At 40.5% G+C, this 21,767-nt stretch overlaps 1 protein-coding gene across 5 annotated transcripts in view; it reads left to right on the top strand.

Annotated features, from left to right (window-relative positions):
• CDC14B (cell division cycle 14B) overlaps positions 2,348-21,767 on the top strand; it is a 127,005-nt gene continuing 107,585 nt past the window's right edge. For 3 of the 5 annotated variants that reach the window (XM_018052488.1, XM_018052486.1, XM_018052487.1), the window contains exon 1: positions 2,691-2,960. In XM_018052488.1, coding sequence (XP_017907977.1) covers positions 2,801-2,960 — 160 coding nt within the window. In that variant the 5' untranslated portion in view covers positions 2,691-2,800. Of the gene's footprint in view, positions 2,961-21,767 lie in introns of all 5 variants that reach the window. The other 2 variants (XM_018052485.1, XM_018052484.1) reach the window with 2 other exon arrangements.

Genomic DNA, 21,767 nt, shown 5'->3' with positions numbered 1-21,767 from the left:
TCTTTGTGACCCCCATGGACTGCAGCACTCCAGGCCTCCCTGTCCATCAACAACTCCCAGAGTTTACTCAAACTCATGTCCATCGAGTCAGTGATGCCATCCAACCATCTCATCCTCTGTCATCCCCTTCTCTTCCTGCCTTCAATCTTTCCCAGAACAAGGGTCTTTTCCAATGAGTCAGTTCTTTGCATCAGGTGGCCAAAGTATTAGAGTTTCAGCTTCAGCATCTGTCCTTCCAATGGATATTCAGGACTGATTTCCTTTAGGATGGATTGGTTGGATCTTCTTGCAGTCCAAGGGACTCTCAAGAGTCTTCTCCCAACACCACAGCTCAAAAGCATCAATTCTTCGGCACTCAGCTTTCTTTATAGTCCAACTCCCACATCCATACACGACTACTGGAAAAACCATAGCCTTGACTAGATGGACCTTTGTTGGCAAAGTAATGTCTCTGCTCTTTAATATGCTGTCTAGGTTGGTCATAATTTTTCTTCCAAGGAGTAAGCGTCTTTTTAATTTCATGGCTGCAGTCACCATCTGCAGTGATTTTGGAGCCCCCTAAAATAAAGTCTGTCACTGTTTCCACTGTTTCCCCATCGATTTGCCATGAAGTGATAAGCCTCTCTGGTAGTTTAATCTTGCTTCAGCTGGTTTCCTTGCTGGTCCTCTTTTCTTTAGTAACTGTTCTGCCATTTGGAACTGAGAGAAAGTCATGGAGGCTCGAGTCTTGCCTATAAGAAATGGAGGACAAAACGGCCTCCATGCCCAGGAGTCCCACAGGGCTCTGCTCGGCATCAAGACAATAAAACAAAAACCAAGACCTACTCTTGTAAAATGACAGGTAGTCTGAAAAACGGCAGCCTTTCTATCACTGAGCCTCAGTTCAGTGCGAAAGGCCTTCTCTTCTCGGTCAAAACAAAGGAAGTGGGATGGGTAGGTTTCTGCTTGCATAGGCTCTGTTTGCAACGTACTTCACAGCCTCCCAACTCTCTTGCTTCTTTGCTGCCCTTACAGACAACATGTAGACCATTTTAAATTTAAGACCTTCCCTGACTGATTTCCTTATGGGAAAAGGGGAGAATGAACATGATTACTAAGTTTCAGGTCTAAGTGGCAGACCTCTAGTTCCAGGCTGTTCAAAAGCCACAGTCACACAGACACAGCTTTTCCCAAACCCCATTTCTCCTTAATTAGTAGTGCTTTAGGCAAAGGCCTTAACAGTAGAAGTCAATGTCCCTCTGGGAGGTACTTCATGGAAATTTGCATTTCTGAGAGGCTTCCTGGGGAACTGACTCAAAGTCATCTTTTTTCTTCTAGAGGCTGGCAGCAATTGCAGTGTAAAACGTTAAAATACTGGTGAAAAATTAGGAATACCTTTCAAAATGTAGAATTTGGGGATATGAAATCTAAATACTGCCCTCCAGTCTTGTCAGTCTTTTCCATGCCATCATGGAAATTTAAAGGCCTTCCAAAATGACAGTTTTGGTTAAGTTCTAGAAAGACCAGGCATTATTTTAACCCAGTAGAAAAAAAAAGGAATATAATTTTACAGTTTGCCTGATAAAAGGTAAAGGATTAAATTCGTCACTTGCTTCAATACTTCTTTTACTTCAACATTCAACATAGTATTTTACCTAAGGACCTGTTGATACCTTAGGTTAAAAAAACAGTAACAAAACTTAGCACCTGGCATGCATAACTACTGAGTCAATTTGGATGCAGGATTCCGAGATGAAGGACTTCGAGGTGCAAACCATTACGGTAAATCGTTGTTTCCACGGTAGACTTTTTTTTGCCTCTTAATAGACCCTTTGCCTGGTCTATTTGAATTGTGGGCATAGGTCAGAATGAAATAAATAAAAAGAGCGTAGCTGATTTAATAGTTGCTAAGTTCTGAAATCAACTCTACATTAAGTCTATAATAACAGCAGACAGTTTAAGAAGTTCATACTCTTCCAAGCCAGTAGCCATGGCGAGAGCCCCTTTCACTCGGCAAAATTGCAGGGAAAACGAAGAAATACTTAAAATAATATATATGCCAAAGAACTGGAGTTAAGTTGTTCGGCTGGGTAAAGCTTCGGTGACTCTCTAGAGGGAGTTAGGAACGGGGGTCTAGGCACTCCGGTAACACAGAAGCAGCAGAAAAGTAGGGGAGGTTGCCAAGGGTCACGAGCACACTTTTATCTTTGATTGGCGGAACCACTCAGACTTTTCTTTATGGCGTCACCAACTACCTGCCGGTAGAAAAGCCCCGTCTACGTGACGTCACGCCCCGCTGACCAATGAAAGGGCTCAGTCTGCGGGCCCCGAGGAGGTTTGTGGGCCCTTTTTTGTGAATGAAGCTCCACGGAACAGCCCTCCTGGGGTCCCCAGGAGCCGCGGCCCGCTGTGCTCTGGCGCCTCTGCTGCAGCGTCAGTGGCCACGGTGGGCGCGCGCGGTTATCCCGAGCAGCTCCAGCCGCTGGCGGCAGCACCTTCGCCTCGGCCGCGCCAGCGGGCTGCGGGCACCTGGGGGCGGGCTGGGGGGCGCCGGCAGCGGCAGGAGGCGCTGTAGCGAGGGCTGCTGCGCGGGTCCCGCGGCGGCCGCAGGAGGGAGCGGGGCAGGCGCGGTGGGCCAGGCCCCTCCTCCGGCTCTCGCGCGGCCACATCCCGCCCGGCTCCGCCAGCGCCTGCCGTCGCCGCAGCGCCGCTCCGCGCCCGCCGCCCCGAGCGCCCGCGCGCGGGGTTGGCGGGGGCTTCGGCGGGCTAGTGGGCGCGCGAGGCCATGGTCGTGGTCCCCTGACGGGCCGCGGCCGCCTCCATGAAGCGGAAGAGCGACCGGCGGCCGAACTGGGCCGCCGCGCCCCCCTGCTCGCGGCGGTGCTCGTCGTCCTCTCCGGGAGTGAAGAAGAGCCGCAGCTCCACGTCGCAGGAACTGCACCACCTGGACCAGCAGGACGATCTGTACCTGGATATCACCGGTGAGCCGGCAAGCGAGAGCATGGCGGGGCGCCTGGGACACGCGGCGCCGGGCTCGGGGTCGGGGGGGGGGGTCCTAGCCCACCCACCTAGGGCAGCAGAGGCGTCTCCCAAGGCCCTACTGACACGCCTCCACGCCACCCCCTAAAAGCACTAGTCGGCCACACCCCCTTCAGGAGCCTGGCTCTGGGAGCGCCCCCCTACCCCGAGTTTCCATCTGCGTTTGTTGAGAGCTGTAACTTTATCTGTTTTGCATCCTCCTACCCCAGCAGGATGGCCCGAGGGTCACCTTTCTAAATTGCTGGCGTCTGTTCGGCGCCTCGGGATTTTCCTAAATTCGAGTTGATACCGCCTCCTGGGTTGCAAGCTCGGTTAGCCCTTAAGGAATCTGAACCTCCGAATCACTCCAAAGGATTCCCCGAGCGCGCTGAACGCGCCGGCACCGGAGCTGCATCGTTTATTTGGCGTTTGCCAAACCTCCGCTGCTCTGTGGGAAATCCCGTCTGGGGCGGCGTTCCTTGGCCGGGCGCAGAAGCCAGATCCTCGCCCTGGTTCTCATTGCACTCGTCCTCACCCCAGCGCGCGCACTAGCACACCCCAGACCTCGGGATAATTCCCCTGTCTTGCTTCTGGAAGGAATGTCACGTTGATGGCACTTGAACCGTTCAGTGTGATGAATGCCCAGAGTTGTCACTTCTGAGAAATTGCAGGTAGAAAAGCAGCCGTTTGATAGCTGCTTTATTATTAGTGCCTCTTCTACAATTCTTGAAGACTTTATAAATCCAATTTGGGAGCCGTAGGGTTTGCCAGGATTGACCCTGAAGCTTGTGGAAGGCGTGTAATGTGATGATCTATGTGGAAACGCTTTGTAAACACCCCAGCTTAATCTACATTTGAGAGAATTTTCAGTCCGCTTTCTGTGGCGTGGAGTGTGTACACCTCGGTGTGTAGGGTTCTTATTGATGTAAACTGTTTCCCGCTCATAGCCTTTGATAAACCAGGTGAGCTGGAGTGGTCAGAACATTAATTTAGAAAATGTTCAAACACAGAAATTTATTAGAAATGTTTTTAGATTGATGGGCAGTTGGAAACTAAGGTCCATTTCACAGAAAGTAGAGTGTAGAGCGGAAGGTTTCTACATTGAATAAGAGGCCCCTGGGGACTGGAGGAGGAGAGAGGAGGAGGAAGGGGTTGCAGTAAGTCCGTGTCTTCACTGGCACCTGCCCAGCTCCACCTTAGCGCCTGGCGCTGAAGGAGGTGAAGCCCTCTCGCTTAGGCTGTGCCCAGGTCCCACTGGTGTGCACTGCCGAGGAGATGGCCCGGGTGAAGGACACACACAGTCCTTGTGTCTTGTTATGTATACCTCTTCTAAGGACCTTTTTGAGTAGCATTTGGTTTTAGGACAAGTAACATTTACTTGGTACAGAATTCTTAATTCCAAAGGTAAACAGGAGTATTATATATAGAGAAAAGCCGGTCTCAGCAACCGGATGTCGAAACCTGGAGGCAGCTTACACTGCTAGTCCTTTGTGAATCCTTCTAGAAATAGACTGGCACGTTTACATGTATACATTCTCACCGTACCCAAGCACCGCAGCATACAGCACATTGTTTTGCGCATTGTTTTCAGTGTTTCTTAGCAAAAAGATTGTTCTGTATTAGTACGTGTAGAACTGCCTCATTTGGTTTTAATTACTGCTTAGACCAAAATAGATATGAAGTATAATACCATAAAGTAGGATATGTGGATTTAAATGTATACATATATACCTTTAAATGTCTATGTTTTAAAGGAAGTTTCTGTCAGCCAAGTCATTGGAGTAAATTTTCCTTCTTTATGGAGAAAAAAATGCAGTGTGGCTTGCTCTCCTGAGGTAGTGATCAGTGAATTAATGTCAGAAGATATCACCAAGCAGAATATTGAGGCAAGAACTGGTGCACCATATATAATCACAATACTCTTATTTAGATTACAAGCCCAGATAACGGAAGGGTCTAATCTCAACAAGATTAACCCAAGGGCTTAAGGAAATGAACTTCCCCTAGAATTCCTCCATGTATCCCTTAGTGACAGTCTTGTCTTCCTGGGAAAAATGATACTAAATCAGTTTGTTTGGATGTGATAAGTGAAGTAACTTAGGATGCAAAGTGGGGATTTGTTTTTATTGGGTTTGTAGGGAAGGCTTGAGACCTCATCCTCAGCAAATGGCAACCTGGTACCATCCTTCTCAATTTGTTTTTCCCTCAGTTTTCTGAAAATAGTATATGCACGTTTTTAAAGTCAAAACAGATGTATGAATATAATTAGTCTCCCTTTCTACTAATGTCTTCTTTCCCTTCAGTTTTCTACTCATATTTTAAGTTTCTGCAAATTGTGCCATACCAGCAAGAGTGGTTCTCTTTTGTGTGTGTGTGTTCCCCTCTCCTTCCCACAAGAGTGGTCTTTTTAATGATTGCATATTTTTGCATTGTAGGGCTTCCCTGGTGGCTCAGTAGTAAAGAATCCGCCTGCTAATGCAGGAGGAGATTTTAGTTTGACCCTTGGGTTGGAAAGATCTCCTGGAGAAGGAAATGGCAATCCACTCCAGTATTCTTGCTTGGGAAATCCCATGGACAGAGGAGCCTGGTGGGCTACAGTTCACAGGATCATAGAAGAGATGGACATGACTCGGCGGCTAAACAACAAATTGTTGCATTGTATGGCTTAATTGTCATTTATTTAATGCTAATAAATAAATGGTTATTTGGAGGTTTTCCAGTCCTTGCTGCACACAGATAGCATCAGTGTGCTTATCTACCTACATGTGTGACTGTGTCTATAAATGTGAAGTGGCCAAGCCAAATTTATACAGTTTTATCCATTTGTGAGTGAACTTTTAGGGCAATTATGAATAATGCTGCTACGAACATTCACATACAAGTTTCTGTGTGGACATTTGTTTTGAGTTCCTTCGGATATATACCTAGGAGTAGAATTTCTGGATCACATGGTAACTCCATGAACTGCCAGACTTTTTTTCCAAAGCAGCTGTACCACCAGCATTCTCATTAGCAATTATCAATTATTCCACATCTTCACCAATACTTGTTATAGGATTGTGAAGATTCTTTCCCAGTGGGGTTGGTTTGTAAACATTAATATACATTATTCTCCCCACTCTGCCTTTCAATATATTACCTTTTAATTTTTTAAAAACTTTGGTCCCTTGACATTTCTGTTACAATCTATTTTATCTGTAAGTTGAATTCCCATAGATCCCAGGGTATTTCACGTGTGTACATTTAACATGGGATGTTTAATTCCTGTTTTTGCTCCTCTGTCCTTTGTTATGTGGTCACTATTTGTCTGGCCCACCTCCGTGATAAACTGGGCACTACTCTTAGAAGGAGCAGATTGACCCAGGTTTTATTCCTAAGCAGACCCCATCAACCTCTCATTAGCCATTCACTCAGTTCTTGCCGTATGCAGTGGCATGAATTTTACCTGTTTTCCTGCTGCAGTATCAGTGAATCATGTGAAAGAAACTATATACATTAATGCTAAAGAGAAACTGAGTAAAGATAAGATCCTAATGAGTTATCAGTTAGGAAGCAGGAGGAAGAAGGGAAGTGAGAAGGGCTTTTAGTTGAATTTGGAGCTAGGTATCTGGATGAGAGAAATACCCAGGGAAAAAGTGTTGGATACAGTCAGGCTCTATTTTTTTCTTTTTTTTTTTTTGGCCACAAGGCTTGTGGGATCTTAGTTCCCCTACTTGAATTTCCTGGACCACCAGGAAATTCCCCACAGTCAGGTTTTTTATTTTCCTGTGAACCTCCTTGAGGCCAGAAATCTGAATCTTTTTGATTGCTATATATTCTTGTCCCTTAAATAGGACCCTCCATAAATGACATAGCACATTTCCTTTCCTCTTTAATATAGAAACAAAATTTAAAGACTATACATTACTGCATAATCTCTGTGTTTGATAATTTATAGGATTTAATAGTTGGTACACATCTTCAATTTATTTTACTTTAAAAATTTTTTCCAGACTAGTAGAGAAAATTGACGGTAATTACTGCCTTAAAAGATTTTCTTGGTTTGTCTTAAATTGAAGAAAAACTCTTTTTCAGTGTCTGCCATTATATTCTATTGTTTAAAGAGTATATTGTAACAGTAAATAATTTTATTGGAGAAGCTCTAATTGAGGTCAGGGTTGTTATTTAAAAGCATTAATTCATGGTGTATTGGATACTCATCAAATAAAATTGAACAGATACAGCATTGATCTTCCCCCCTTCTTTTTGGGATTTTAAAAATCATGCTAGATATCAGTAGACAGGGAAAATTTATTCATTAGTTCAAGAATTTATTGAATGCTTACTGTGTAAAATAATCATGCATATTCATTGTTTGCAGTGATAGAAGCATAGTTTTCTTAATAGAAAAGGAATGCTGTTAACCTGGGGCACTGATTAAAGAGGAAATAATTTTTCTTCAAGAGTTTCATGTACTAGGTTACTGAGTTTTAGTAACTGAAACTCATCAAAGTCTGTAATGTTCATTTTTCTTTTTATTCATGACATGTGTATACTTACTCTGTGCATAGTGTGAATTTATTTCCTTGATTTGTGTACTTGCTTATTTCTTCAGCATCTTTATTTCTGATGGTATCATGTTAGTCATCTGCTTTGAGTCTAATTCTCAGGCAACAATAAAAAGGCGGACACTTAACACAGTTTCAGTGTTGCTGCCACATAGAGTGTTTGGGCATAAAGATGAAGGGAAAGTAGAGTAACTGGGTTACAGAGATGGTATTAATGCTAGGAGCTGACAGTCGACACAGATTAACTGCTCTGTGCCTTAGAATGAGAATGGATTTCCCCAGATTTCATTAGGGTTGGAGAGAGCTAGAAGGAAACCATTTTGTGGATTTTTAGGATGGAAGGAAGGCACTGGTGCGTACCAGTGACATTTCTTGGATATTTCTGACGTAGTCTCGGGGGAACTCTGAATTGACTGGACTGGTGTTTTCTGGAAGATTTTTAAGAGATTATCTAGAAATTTCACAGTTGTCCATTTTTCCCTCTGAGGGATTCGAGATGTAATTTTAGCAAAATTGATGCAACTTCTTTTTGGGAAAGTCTTGATTACCTGCTTTTTATTTCCGACAGATAAAGCTGCTTCACAGTTATATGTAAATGATTTATTGAACATCTAGTTATTCCTCTGCTACTTTTTAGATGATGCAACATAAATAGTATTTGTAAAGTTGAATTTAGAGAGATGAATAATTATCTAGTAAACTTGGAAAAGTAAGCAAGCTAAGTACACAATTCAGGTCCTTCCAAGCTCATGCTATTAGGTTGGTATGAAAGTAATTGTGATTTTACATTGTTGAACTTTCCTGCTTGATATTGGAATATACTCTTAAAATGTGGTTATGTTATACATATTTTAATGTTATTTCTTGCTTTTTTTTTTTTTGCTAATGACTTCTTACTTGCTGTTTATTTTATACTATGGAAATCAAAAAGCAAATTTAAGTGATTTTCTTATTTGAGTTCAAAATGGATCATAAAGCAGTGGAAACAACTCACAACATGAACAGCGCATTTGGCCCAGGAACTGCTGATGAACGTACAGTGCAGGGGTGGTTCAAGACGTTTTGTCAAGGAGACAAAGCCTTGAAGATGAGAAGCGTGGTGGCTGGCCATTGGAAGTTGACAACGACCTGTTGAGAAGATCACTGGAACTGATCCTCTTACAGCTACAGGAGAAGTTGCTGAAAAACTCAAGCCATTCTATAGTCTTTGGGCATTTGAAGCAAATTGGAAAGGTGATAAAGCTCGATAAGTGGGTGCCTCAGGAGCTGACTGGAAATTTAAAAAAACTGTCATTTTGAAGTGTTGTCTGCTCCTATTCTATGCAACAACAGTAAACCATTTCTTGATTGGCTTGATGTGTGACAAAAAGTGGATTTCATAGACAACTGGCAACAACCAGCTTAGTAGCTGGACTGAGAAGAAGCTCCAAAGCACTTCCCAAAGCCAGGCTTGCACTGAAAAAGGTCATGGACACCGTTTGGTGGTCTGCTGCTGGTCTGATCCACTGTAGCTGTCTGAAACCATTACATCTGAGAAGTGTGCTCAGCAAATTGTTGAGATGCGCTGGCTAAAAACTGCAACACCTGCCGCCGATGTTGGTCACCAGAAAGGGTCCAATTCTCCACGACAGCGCCTGACCGCACACTGTACAACTGGCGCTTCCAAAGTTGAACAAATTGGGCTATGAAGTTTTGCCTCATCTGCCCTTCTCAACCTCTTGCCAATCAACTACCACATCTTCAAGCATTCTGACAACTTTTTGCAGGGAAAATGCTTCCACAACCAGCAGGAGGCAGAAAATGCTTTCCAAGAGTTCGTCAAATCCTGAAGCACAAATTTTTTACGCTACAGGAATGAACCAACTTATTTCTCGTTGGCAAAACCGTATTGATTGTCACGGTTCCTATTTTGTTTAACAAAGATGTGTTTGAGCCTATTTATAGTGATTTGAAATTTTTGGTCTGAAACCACAGTTGCTTTTTCACCAACCTAATACTTTGCAAGTTGGCTGTCATTATAGCCCTAATCTTCCAGATATTTCATTCCTTCAACCTGTAATAAATACCTACTCTGGCAGGCTTCCCCCATCCCTACCTGCACCCCCAACCCCCCCCCCCCACCCCTGCCTTAAGTGCTTAAAATAAGTTACTGCTGGAGATAGTCCCTGCTCTCATGGAGGTGATGTTTTCTGCCTTATTTGAAAAAATTAAACTTGGAGGGTTTGAAGGAGAACTAGCCTGTAGGGGAACCATAGTATGGTTGAAATCTCTGGGGAAGAAAAACTGATGGTAGAGTTTTTAAAGAGCTAATTCTAGTAGTTAGGCTCCGGGACACCAGGGAAAGCTGGTGTCTCTCCACTCAAGGACTGAACACAGCTAGATTGTTAATAACCTTTTGGAGCCTGAATTCTCTCCTCTGTTTAAAAAGTCTGCAGAGTTGTTGGGAGAATGAAATGAAAGGGACGCATGTTAAGTGCCTGGCCTGGTGCCTCCATGACAACCAGGGCTCCTAAAATGGTCTCTGATATATCAAGTGTGCCAGCAGTGGGCAAGGCAGGGGGTACAGCAGGCATGCTGAGACAGTCAGTCATGGTTGGGAGGGTTTCAGGCTCAGAATCAAACATTTCCCTCACATGTGTGCTTGCACAAAAGGTTCGGTGACTCAGAACAGTGAAAATGCAGTGTGTTCCTCGCCCTGCTTCTGAATGTGATCTTCAGGGCAGAAACGCTCCAGATGAGGCTGGCTCAGTATTTGTCAGAGCCGCGGAGGAGGCTTGGCGCCGAGTTGATAATCTTCTCTGCCTTGGGAAAAACGTTAACGGTTTCTCTTCAAAGATTTCTTGTAAGAGGAAGAATAAAACAAAACTCTTCTGAGGCTATTGTTATGTATTTTTATTATACTAAAGAGTTCATATATTGCTTACTATTAAATCGTAACTAAGCTTACGGGGGTGGAGCTGGGGGTGGGGGAGTTCTTCATAAAAAATGCAAAGATCTCATGGGAGAGCCTCAGGTAGAAGGTTATTTAAAGTTAATTATTTACTGATGAAGTACAAATTTTTCAGAGTGGCTAACTTAAATCTTGACTGTGCTCTAGTACCTTCATTTTAAAGAGTATTTCACAGATCCAAAAGCATTGATACTGGTGGTGTTCCTGGCAGACAGGGTGTTTGTTTTGGGTAAAACAAATTACCTTTCAAGAGGCCTCTCTGATGTTTAATGTGTGGCACAGAAACCTAATTTATTTGGAAGGGGTCGGAGTCAGAAAATAATATAAATAAGGTAAGAAATGATAGCTTTAAATCTACTTTTTTTTTTTGCTACACTGGGAAAAAACAATTTTAGTAGCCAGTATTTTGTTTCTCTTCCCATGCTAGCTACAGAATATTTTTGATCTTAGTAAGTCCTTTGAGGCCTTCACATTAAAATTACTTTTATAATTGTCTTTAAATAGAAAGGAAAACTTGGGTAGATTGGTTTATCTCTGTGTCAAAGCTGGTATTCACTTAGGTCAGACACATTTATGAGTGAGGTAAGTAGGTGCAGGGGTTGCTGAGGGTGAAAAGTGGAGAGATTGTATTGAAGACAAAAAGAGTGGTGCAGCAGGAGATAACCAATTTTCAAATACTGTTTCTTTACATTTTTTTATTTTTAGCCTCCAAGGTTGTTTAGTCTAATTTATTTAATTTCTCGAAGTGCTGACTAACATATTAGCCAGGGATTAACTTAGAAAACAATTTCCAAAGTGAAGTTGATTTTAACTTCTGATATACAAGGTTATTTAACTGGAATGTGTACATCTCATCTGGATTCTCAAGTTTATTTGAAAGTTTTAAGCCCTTCTCTCTCTCTCTCTCTCTTTTTTTCTATAGCTTTTCATGGATACTGCTCCAACAAAGGTATTCAGATCATTGACTATACTTTGCAGTTCTTTGATGATTTTAAAACTGTAGATTTAACCTGTTAGTTGTGACTCTTGGTTCTGTCCCTTCCTGTTTGCTTGTTTTAATTTTAGTCTTAGGTAGCAGTTTTAGTTTTTTTTTTTTTAACTGTAAAGTATCTTTCATATGTTTACAACTTAAGTTGAAATCTGTCTTTATATGAAAAGTTCTGTTGGTTTCTGTTACAGATAATGCTGGAAGTAGTTGCTGTGATATTTTGTTGGGTTAATTATGAGTGCTGTATTTTAGATGGTAGATGTTTTTGGTAATACTAAATTTTTATTTAAAATGAATCTTACTTTTGTAGGCATTTGCTGAAAGGATACTTAGAATGAGTTATTGTAACAGCTGTTCTTGATCCCCACTCCGCCCCCCCCCCCACCCCCCCGCAGGTTAGTTATTTCTTGGCATTTCTTTGCTTAGTGGCCAGGCATATATCTTACAGTGTTTGATAAGAGGGAAATCTCATGAAATGCCAACTTGAACTTTGGGAACAGGGGAGTTCTTTTATATCCTATTTTTAAAAAATATTCTGATTCTTTTTGATTTTCAACTACAGTTATTTACCAAAAGAACAAATCTGAATGGCCCATACATTATTTTCAGTTAAACATTTTCTGACTTTATTCTTTTCATCTTTTATTCAGCTCCTTTCTTAGTATCATTCATATTCTAGAGGAGCAGTTCTGTTAGAGTTCTTTATTCACCAGTCAGTTCAAAAATTTGGTCCGATTGTCTTTCAGTCTGAAAAGCTGAACAAGTTAGGCAGGGTGAATTTGTTCTAATTGCATGATATAGCATATTTATTTCATTTCTCAGATAGTTTACTTTTATACCAGTAAAATTTGGTTGACAATGTACTTTGCACAAAAGAAAAACATCTTGTTCCTGATGCTGATGATATTTGTTGTTCCTTCAAGTTCTAATTTGAAAGTAAAATTACTTTCTTGGCACTGCTATGCAATTTATGATATTGATCTTTTTATATCCAATCCATAATGCTGTAATATTACAGATTATGAATTCTGCAAAGTCCTTTATTTTAGGACCGTCTCAGCTGAATCATTCTCTGCATTTTGCTCATTTATCCTCATTTGTATTCGTATAAGCTGTGCTATGGAATTTATTTAACAAATATTTATTGAGCAACTGCTTTGAACAAGGCACTGGGCCAAGTATTACTGACGAAGGGAGGAGGGGATGTGAAGATTTAGTAACAACATGCTTGTTATCACTGAAAGATTGAGAAAGGAATATACTCTTAAGTCATTATCTCAATGAAGACAGGCAATGAAGGAATAAGTCATCATTAAGTAATTTTGCTCTTTAGATTTAAAGCGTTAGTTTTATAGAAACTTGTGATGGAAATGTCACTTGATAATTCCCACACAAAGTGAATTATTTTTTTCAGTATGTGGTGAAAATGATCTGTCTTATGGTGTCTTTCTCGTGCATGTTTTTAACCTTTAAAAGAAACGAGAAAAAGCTTCATTTTGGTATATAACTAGTCATTATATATATATATATAATATGAATATATGCATGTGGTTAACAATATACTGAAAACTATACTAAAACAGCTAAAGTGAAAGGTCTAGATTCTAATTAATTCTGTATCTCTAATTTGAATGTCAAAGTATCACATAGGACATAATTTAAAATGAGATACTTTGTTTTATTTTTAAGAATATCTTATTTATTGGTAAAGGAGGTAATAACAGAGCACCTTTTAAGTTGAATATTGCTTCTTAAGTTAGAGGCACTAAAGATGAAGATGGTTAAATATTTTAAGAACTAGATTTGGTGTGTGTGACTTAAACTGAAAAGCATTCTGATTTTCACGTTCTTTTATAGGTGCTGGGGAAGAATTGCTTTGACTCGAATGTGTAACAGAATTAACATTTTGATTTTACATTTTGAGAGCTGTTCTCAACTACTCTTAGAATTTTATATTGTACTATTGTCATTAGCTTTTTGGAAGCATCAAGTGAAACAAACATCTTAACATGCATTTATTTCCTTTTTGGCAATAAACTCAAAAAAGCTTAGAATTTAGCTAGCAAACACAACTGAGGTTGGGATTTTAACCCCACTATTATATTCTAATTTGAAACTACTGTTTTTTTTCCTCTGTTGTATTTTTCTTATCTTTCTTTTTTATTTTTTAAATTGTGAAAATAAGATAACGCATTTACAGACAACTTGGAAAATACAGAACAAAGTTACATATAGTTCTACTGTACATTATAATTGTTTGTTTTAGTAGATAAATTAAGATTTTTAATTGGAGTTTCAATATCAAACTCTGAGAAATGAATAGAATGAATGTACAAAGAAGTAGAATATAGTAGACCTGAAAAGCATTATGAACTAATTCAACATAATCAAGATTTATACAATTTTCACACAATAGTAGGATGCAAATTCAAGTTCCCATAGACGGTAAGCTTAGAGACACTGGAACATATCCAAAGACATAAAACCAGGTGCAGAAATTTCATCCTGTAAAGGTACTGAAATTATACAGAGAGTGTTTTCTTATTACTGTGGAATTATCTTAGAGATCAGTATTGAAAGATACTTGAAAATGACCCACATATTTTCAAGTGCAGTGTGACATTTACCAGAAGAGATCTATGGCTTAGCCATTGAAAGTCTCAATAAAGTTAGAAGACTGCAGAAACACAGAAAGTGATTGCAGAGAAGAGAGCATTTGAATGAGAAATTAGTATCAAAAATGAAAAGTTAATATCAAAGATATTTTTAAAACTCCTATGTATTTGGAAATTAAATGTCTGCTTTTAAAATGAGGGATATATCTAAGAAGCCATAACAAGGAAAAATTGGAAAATTGGAAAATAGAATAAAAATGAAAAGAGAATTTACCAGAATTTGTTGCATGCAGCTGAAGCTGATCAATGTAATTAAATACAATGTGGAGTCTTGAGTAATGTATGAAAACAAATAATGTACACTGGCATAAAATTTTGTGAGATTTGAGCAAAATCTGTACTTTAGTTAATAATGCTGTATTACATATTAATTTTGTTTTTTTTTTTACAGCATAATGTTTCTTTATATTCTCAGAACTGGATTAGAAGTTTCAAGGGTCATTCAATTTTTTTTTTTAAATCACTAAGACAGAAAACTTTCTACACTTCTAGTAGCAATACTAGATGCCAAAATACATGGAAATATATAAAAATTTTGAGTGAATATAAATTTTAAATATAGCATTCTATTTACACTGAGTCAAATAAGTGGAATCAAAATGTAATAAACTTTTTAGCTAGCAAAAATTCATACATTTAAAAAAATATATACATATTTTATATATTTACATACATAAAGAACATTAAAAAAAGAAACCAACAAATTGGAAAACATAAATTAAATGAAATGGGAGCACTGAATATGAAGTAGAAAAAAATGAAACTAACTAGATAAAAGATCATCATATAGTCTGGGTGTTTTAAAACATGGCTGCATCTTAGAAACACATCTGGAGCTTTGAAGAAAAACAGTACTGGGGCATTTGTATTTTTCAAAAAGTTCCAAGATAAGTCTAATTTGCATCTGGATTTTAAAAAGTAATTACAGGTTTTTCTATTAAATGATAGTTTTTGTGATACAGAATTCTATTATTTTTCTATTGACCAATCATAACAGTTATTTCATTAAGCAAAAATCACAATAGTAGAAGACATTTATCAGTTTTCACAATCAGTAGCTTCACAAAAAATAAAATCATTATAGTTGCAATAATAATGATCTTATTATAATAAGATCATTATAATTGCAAGCCATAATGGAAACATGATTAACCTAGCAGTATAAAATAGTCACATACAGTTTGGGGGATTAAGTAGAATGATGTTGTAAGTGGAAGTGCATACATGATATTTTCATCTGCCCAGCCAGTCTATGTCTTTTGGTTCCTGCATTTAATTCATTTACATTTAAGGTAATTATCAATATGTATAATCCCACTACCATTTTTTAAAATTGTTTTGGACTTATTTTGTGTAGGTCTTTTCCTTGCCTTGTATTTCCTGCATAGAGAAGTTCCTTTAGTATTTGTTGTAAAGCTGGATTTGCAGTGCTGAATTTAGTTAACTTTTGCTTGTCTGTAAAGCTTTTGATTTCTCCATCAGATCTGAACAAGTCTTGCTGAGTAGAATATTCTTGGTTGTAAGTTCTTCTCTTTCATCCCTTTAAATATATCATGCCATTCCCTTCTAGTTTGTAGAGTTTCTGTTGAGGTATCAGTCGATAACCTTATGGGAGTTCCCTTGTATGTTATTCGTCATTTTTCCCTTGTTGTTTTTAATATTTTATCTGCCTTTAATTTTTGTCAGTTTGATTTGTCAGTGTATGTCTTGGGTTGTTCCTCCTTGGGTTTATCCTGCCTGGAACTGTCTGTGCTTCCTGGACTTGATTATTTCCTTTCCCATGTTCGGAAAGTTTTCAGCTGCTATCTCTTCAGTATTTTCTCAGGTCCTTTTTCTTTCTCGTCTCCTTCTTAGGCCCCTGTAATGTGAATGTTGGTGTATTTAATGTTGTCTCAGATGTCTCTTAGGCTGTCTTCATTGTTTTCATTCTGTTTTCTATATTCCGTTCTGCAGCAGTGATTTCGACCATTCTGTCCTCCAGGTCATTTATCTGTGCTTCTGCCTCAATTATTCCGTTGTTGATTTCTTCTAGTGTATTATTCATCTGTTTGTTTGTTCTTTAGTTCTAGGTCTTGCACCTTCTCCGTTGTTTTCCCAAGGTCCTGAATCATCTTCACTATCATTATTCTATGTTCTCTTTCTGGAAGGTTGCCTATCTCCACTACATTTAGTTGTTTTTCTGGGGTTTTATTGTGTCCCTTCATCTGACACGTAACTTTTTGCTTTTTCATCCTGCTTAAGTTTCTGTAATGTGGTTTCTGTTCTAGCTGTGGGATTGTGGTTCTTCTTGCTTCTTCTGTCTGCCATCTGATGGAGGAGGCTAAGAGGGTTGTATCAGCTCCCTGATGGGAGGGACTGGCAGATAGAAAAACTGGGTCTTGCTCTGGTAAAACTTTAATCCAGTTGTCTGCTGATGGGTGGGGTTGTGCTCCCTCTCTGTTAGTTGTTTGGCCTGGGGTAGGGCTCTATGGTAGGGTTAGTGGGGACCTCCAAGAGGACTTATGACAAGGGGCCCCTTCCAGGACTGCTGCTGCCAGTGAGCCTGTGCCCACGGTGAGCCACTGCTCACTGATGCCTCCACAGGAGACCCTCCAGCACTAGCAGGTATGTCTGGTTCAGTCTCCTGTGGGGTCACTGCTCCACTCCCCTGGGTCTTGGTGCATGTAAGATTTTGTTGTGCCTTCCAAGAGTGGAATCTCTGTTTCCCCTAGTCCTGTGGAAGTCCTGTAATCAAATCCTGCTGGCCTTCAAAGTCAGATTCCCTGGGGATCTCCCTTCCCTTTGTTGTCCCCAGGCTGAGAAGCCTGATGTGGGGCTTAGAATGTTCACAGCAGTGAGAGAACTTCTTTGGTATTATTGTTCTCTAGTTTGTGGGTTACCTACCCAGCAGATATGGGATTTTATTTTATCATGATTGTGCCCCTCCTAACTGTCTTGTTGCAGCTTCTAATTTGTCTTTGGATGTGGGGTATCTTTTTTTGGTGAGTTCCAGTGCCCTCCTGTCAATGGTTGTTCAACAGCTAGTTGCAAATTTGGTGCTCTCGCAGCAGGAGATAAGCACACATCTTTCTTTTCTGCCATCTTGAACTGGAAATCTAACTCAAAGTCTAATTTTAAACTATTGTGACTAAAAAGGCTTGAAGTAAAAATCCACTTAGGATATGTTTGAGTGCATTTTATAGTTTCTTCCTTGCAATGGGTCCTGCAAGAGCTGTGATAGAGATTTCATACTTGACCCCGGATCTCTGGGAAGTGACTTCAGTACACAGAACTGGGTGATATCTATATCTATATATGAGTATCTCTCTATATCACCTGTATTGCATGGAGGACTTATCTGTGAATGTCATGGACACTCAAAAGACAGATGCCTCTGAAATATTAGGATACTTGGAAAAGAGGTATGAGCTGTGTTATAAAAGATTCTCTAACATTCCCATGCTGAACCCACAGGAACTGTTCTTGATCATAGTAACACACAGAAGTCTGCTTTCTCCTTCCTCCTAAGAGTACCATTGCGGCTACTATGGTGATATTTGTGTGTATATAGGATGATTGTTGGGACTGGAGATAGTTTCTGTTCCAGCATGGGGGAAATATCCTCTTCCTCCCTCCCCCTTGTGTCCTGCTCTTATTTGCCAATAGTAACAAATGTCAAGACACTGCAGTTAACTTGAATGAAATAACAACTTTGCTCCAAAATGGAAAAATACTTTATTTAATGAAATCTGTCTTACTCAAGAGGGCAGGAAAAGGGAGATAAACCTTAAAGTATTATTTAATAGGACCTACTCAGATTATTTTGAACAAATACATTTTTAGAGGCTAAGTTAATAGATTAAAAAAAAACCATTTCCAGGCTCAGTGCTAAAGGATTTTTTTAAAATGCTTTTGGGAATTTCTAAAATAAAAATGTTAAATATTCCAAAGGCTAAGCGATAAACTTGTATTTTAAAAAAATCCATGCTTTGGATTAAGGATTGTATTTTAAAATGATTTCAAAAAACAAATATTATTCTAATGTTAAGATTTATGAATAGGATTAATAAATTTTGTTGTTTTATGCTACAAGGTGAAAGTGAAAGTCACTCAGTCGTGTCTGACTCTTTGCAACCCCATGGACTCTACAGTCCATGAAATTCTCCAGGCCAGAATACTAGAGTGGGTAGCCTTTCCCTTCTCCAAGGCATCTTCCCAACCTAGGGATCGAACCCAGGTCTCCCTCATTGCAGGTGGATTCTTTACCAGCTGAGCCACAAGGGAAGTCCAAGAATACTGGAGTAGGTAGCCCTATCCCTTCTCCAGTGGATCTTCCTGACCCAGGAATCGAACTGCAGGCGGATTCTTTACCAACTGAGCTATCAGGGAAGCCCTTTTGCCTCAAAAGCAATTTTTAAATAATGCCAGTTTTTGGTGTACCTTTTACATAACCCATTTAACTTAGCCATATGTAGTACTGCTTTGTTGTTGTCATCAAAACATTCTACTAGTTATAAATAGGCATACATAAAACTGCAGTCAGTGTCTTGTTTCTTGTACCTGTACCCTGCAAACAGACTGAGTTAAGGATTCCAAGGCAAGTACTTTCTTTAGGAGATGGTCCCAGGCAGTTGTCAAAGTAGAGTGAATAGGTAAGTGAGAGGGTCAGGAGGTGCTTGTCAAGCAAGTTTCTATTGTGGTAGCTGAAGTTTCAGAGAAGGCAATGGCACCCCACTCCAGCACTCTTGCCTGAAAAATTCCATGGACGTAGGAGCCTGGTGGACCGCAGTCATGGGGTCGCTAAGAGTTGGACACGACTGAGCGACTTACACTTTTCACTTTCATGCATTGGAGAAGGAAATGGCAACCCACTCCAGTGTTCTTGCCTGGAGAATCCCAGGGACGGGGGAGCCTCATGGGCTGCCGTCTACGGGGTTGCACAGAGTTGGACATGACTGAAGCGACTTAGCAGCAGCAGCAGCAGCAGCAGCAGCAGCAGCAGCAGCAGCAGCAGCAGCAGCAGCAGCAGCAGCTGAAGTTTGACTCCACAGGAAATCTGGGAGCCACTATAGAACAAGTGAGGGTGGAGGGAGCTGAGATATTTGTACATTAGTAGAGCCTGGTGGGCTGCCATCTGTGGGGTCGCACGGGGTCACACAGAGCCGAACACGACTGAAGCGACTTAGCAGCAGCAGCAGCTCAGAGGGTGAGTGATCATTTTGAAGTGCTGTGAAAGCAGCCCACATGGGCCCTGCAGGTGGGAGAAGGTCCTGAAACAATGTTGGTATCATTAGATTCTGTGCTGAGAAGGGGAGAATAGGCGGGTGACCCCTGCAATTGGTTATGGTATAGTTAAATCTTTTCTGCGTGCCCTTAGTGCTACTAGTGTATTCTTAGCTACTTAGCCCTCAACCATTATCTGAGTTGAATGTGTTATTGTCCCTGTGCTTTGTCCTGGTGGGGCAATTTTGATTGCAAATGTTGAGAAAAGGCACAGTGTGTTTGTTAGAAAAACCCAATGCTGCTGCTGCTGCTGCTAAGTTGCTTCAGTCGTGTCCAACTCTGTGCGACCCCATAGACAGCAGCCCACCAGGCTCCCCCCATCCCTGGGATTTTCCAGGCAAGAACAGTGGACTGGATTGCCATTTCCTTCTCCAATGCATGAAAGTGAAGTGAAAGTGAAGTCGCTCAGTCATGCCCCCATGGACTTAGCGACCCCATGGACTGCAGCCTATCAGGCTTCTCCGTCCATGGGATTTTCCAGGCAAGAGTACTGGAGTGGGGTGCCATTGCCTTCTCCGGAAAGACCCAATAGGAGAGTACTAAGCTGTAAGATGCGAGCTTAAAGAAGCCTTTGCAAGGAATTGTGTAAGGAGACAAGATGTAAAGATTTGTGTGTAATTAAGGATAGTTGGAAGTTCTTTGATTTAATGAAAAGCTTAATAAAGAGCACCGTACCTTGGAGGTTTAACTCACAGCTGTGTGGTTAGCATCTAGAAACATTAGGACCAGAGACAGTCCTGACTTCAATGAATGTGCAGTGATTGGAAGGAGCTGAGCCATTGTCAGTGTAGAATGCCAGATCTGATCTCCCTGGACACTGCGGACTCTGTGCAAGTGCCATTTCCAGGAACTCGCCATCCTCAGCTAAATGGAGTTTGTGCCTATGAAGTCAGCTACCGTATGTCATTTATTTCTAGTAAAGCCAGGTAGCGAGTGTTAGGTACTCTTGTGAATGGTTCAAGATAAATAAAACGATTGATTTATTAATGATTGCTCAAGAGTTTAAAATCACTGTATAATGTGTGTACAAAGTGTTACACAGATACAAAGTAGGGGAAATTACAGTTTACCTTATGTATTGTAGGTAAGAGTTCTTTTCCTACTTTAGGATGCTTTTCACATATAAATAAAGCTTTGCATAGCTCATTTTCATTTTCTTTGGAAACAGTAATTCAGTCTGTTGAGGGGGGGGTTTGGGGTGGGGTGGGGGATGGGAATCTTGTTAAGAGTTGGAATTTAACAATGCTGAAGCTTTCGCAGAAGATCAAGATTCATTATTAAAAGGCTTAACTTTGGAGACATTAGAGATAGTTTTTCATCATTTTCCTGACTATCAGTGGGCAGCTTTTAGAACCTATTAAAAAAACTAGTGCTGTGGACCTTTCCTGCCCTGTGTAATCATGTTTCTTGTACTTGAGGTGCGTTCCTGATCCTGGGTTCCTGACACGTTTATCGTTGGTCCATGCAAGTCCCTTTGTTAGGCTTTCTGGTTTTGAAATATGGCCCACTAAACAGCACTCAGAATACTCTTCACCTAGAGTTGCCTGTTTTTCCTTTTTTTATTTTTTAGATAATACATGCACATGGTTCAAGTTTAAAAGCTACAAAAGTATAAACAGCAGAGAGTAAGATTCCCCCTCTCATCTGTCACGTAGTGGCTTATTTCCCCTCTTCAGGATCAGTTGACAAAGCTGACCTCCTCTACGACTTACCAGAGATTTTCTATGTATTTACAAATATATGTATGTTTGTGTGTGCAGATGTATGTATGTTTGTGTCCTCGCATGCAAATTATGGTTCATTAGTCCCACTGATTGTACCTTGCCTTTTTTTTTTTTTTTCTTTACTGCTCTTAGGTTGCTCAGTGAGCACAGACAGAATTGGAACAAAGCAAGCTGGAAGATCCTAGTTGATCATGCTTTCAAGCTGCTCTAAATTAAGATGTGATGATAAAAGCCTCTGAGTTGAGTCAGTATCTGCTTCATGCTAAGGCCCATGCTAAAACCTGTGTCTGTCCTCCACCTCCAAATAAAGTCTCTTAAGATACAGGTGCTCGTTTTTAAAAAGACATCACATAAAGAAAAGAAAGAGATCAGTGATTTTACTAGCATGAGTGGTCTCTATCAGTTAGTTTCGGCTTGGTTATACTGTAATAATAAGCTGCTTCTCAATCTCAGCTGTTTAAAGTGACAGTGAAAGTCGCTCAGTCATGTTGGGCTCTTTGTGACCATCGAATTCTCCAGGCCAGAGTACTGGAGTGGGTAGCCGTTCCCTTCTCCAGAGGATCTTCCTAATCCTGGAATTGAACCGAGGTCTCCTGCATTGTAGGCAGAGTCTTTACCAGCTGA

Source organism: Capra hircus, chromosome 8 (genome assembly GCF_001704415.2).
Source record: "Capra hircus breed San Clemente chromosome 8, ASM170441v1, whole genome shotgun sequence".
Classification (NCBI taxonomy): domain Eukaryota; kingdom Metazoa; phylum Chordata; class Mammalia; order Artiodactyla; family Bovidae; genus Capra; species Capra hircus.
This window is presented reverse-complemented; position numbering and strand designations above follow the sequence as displayed.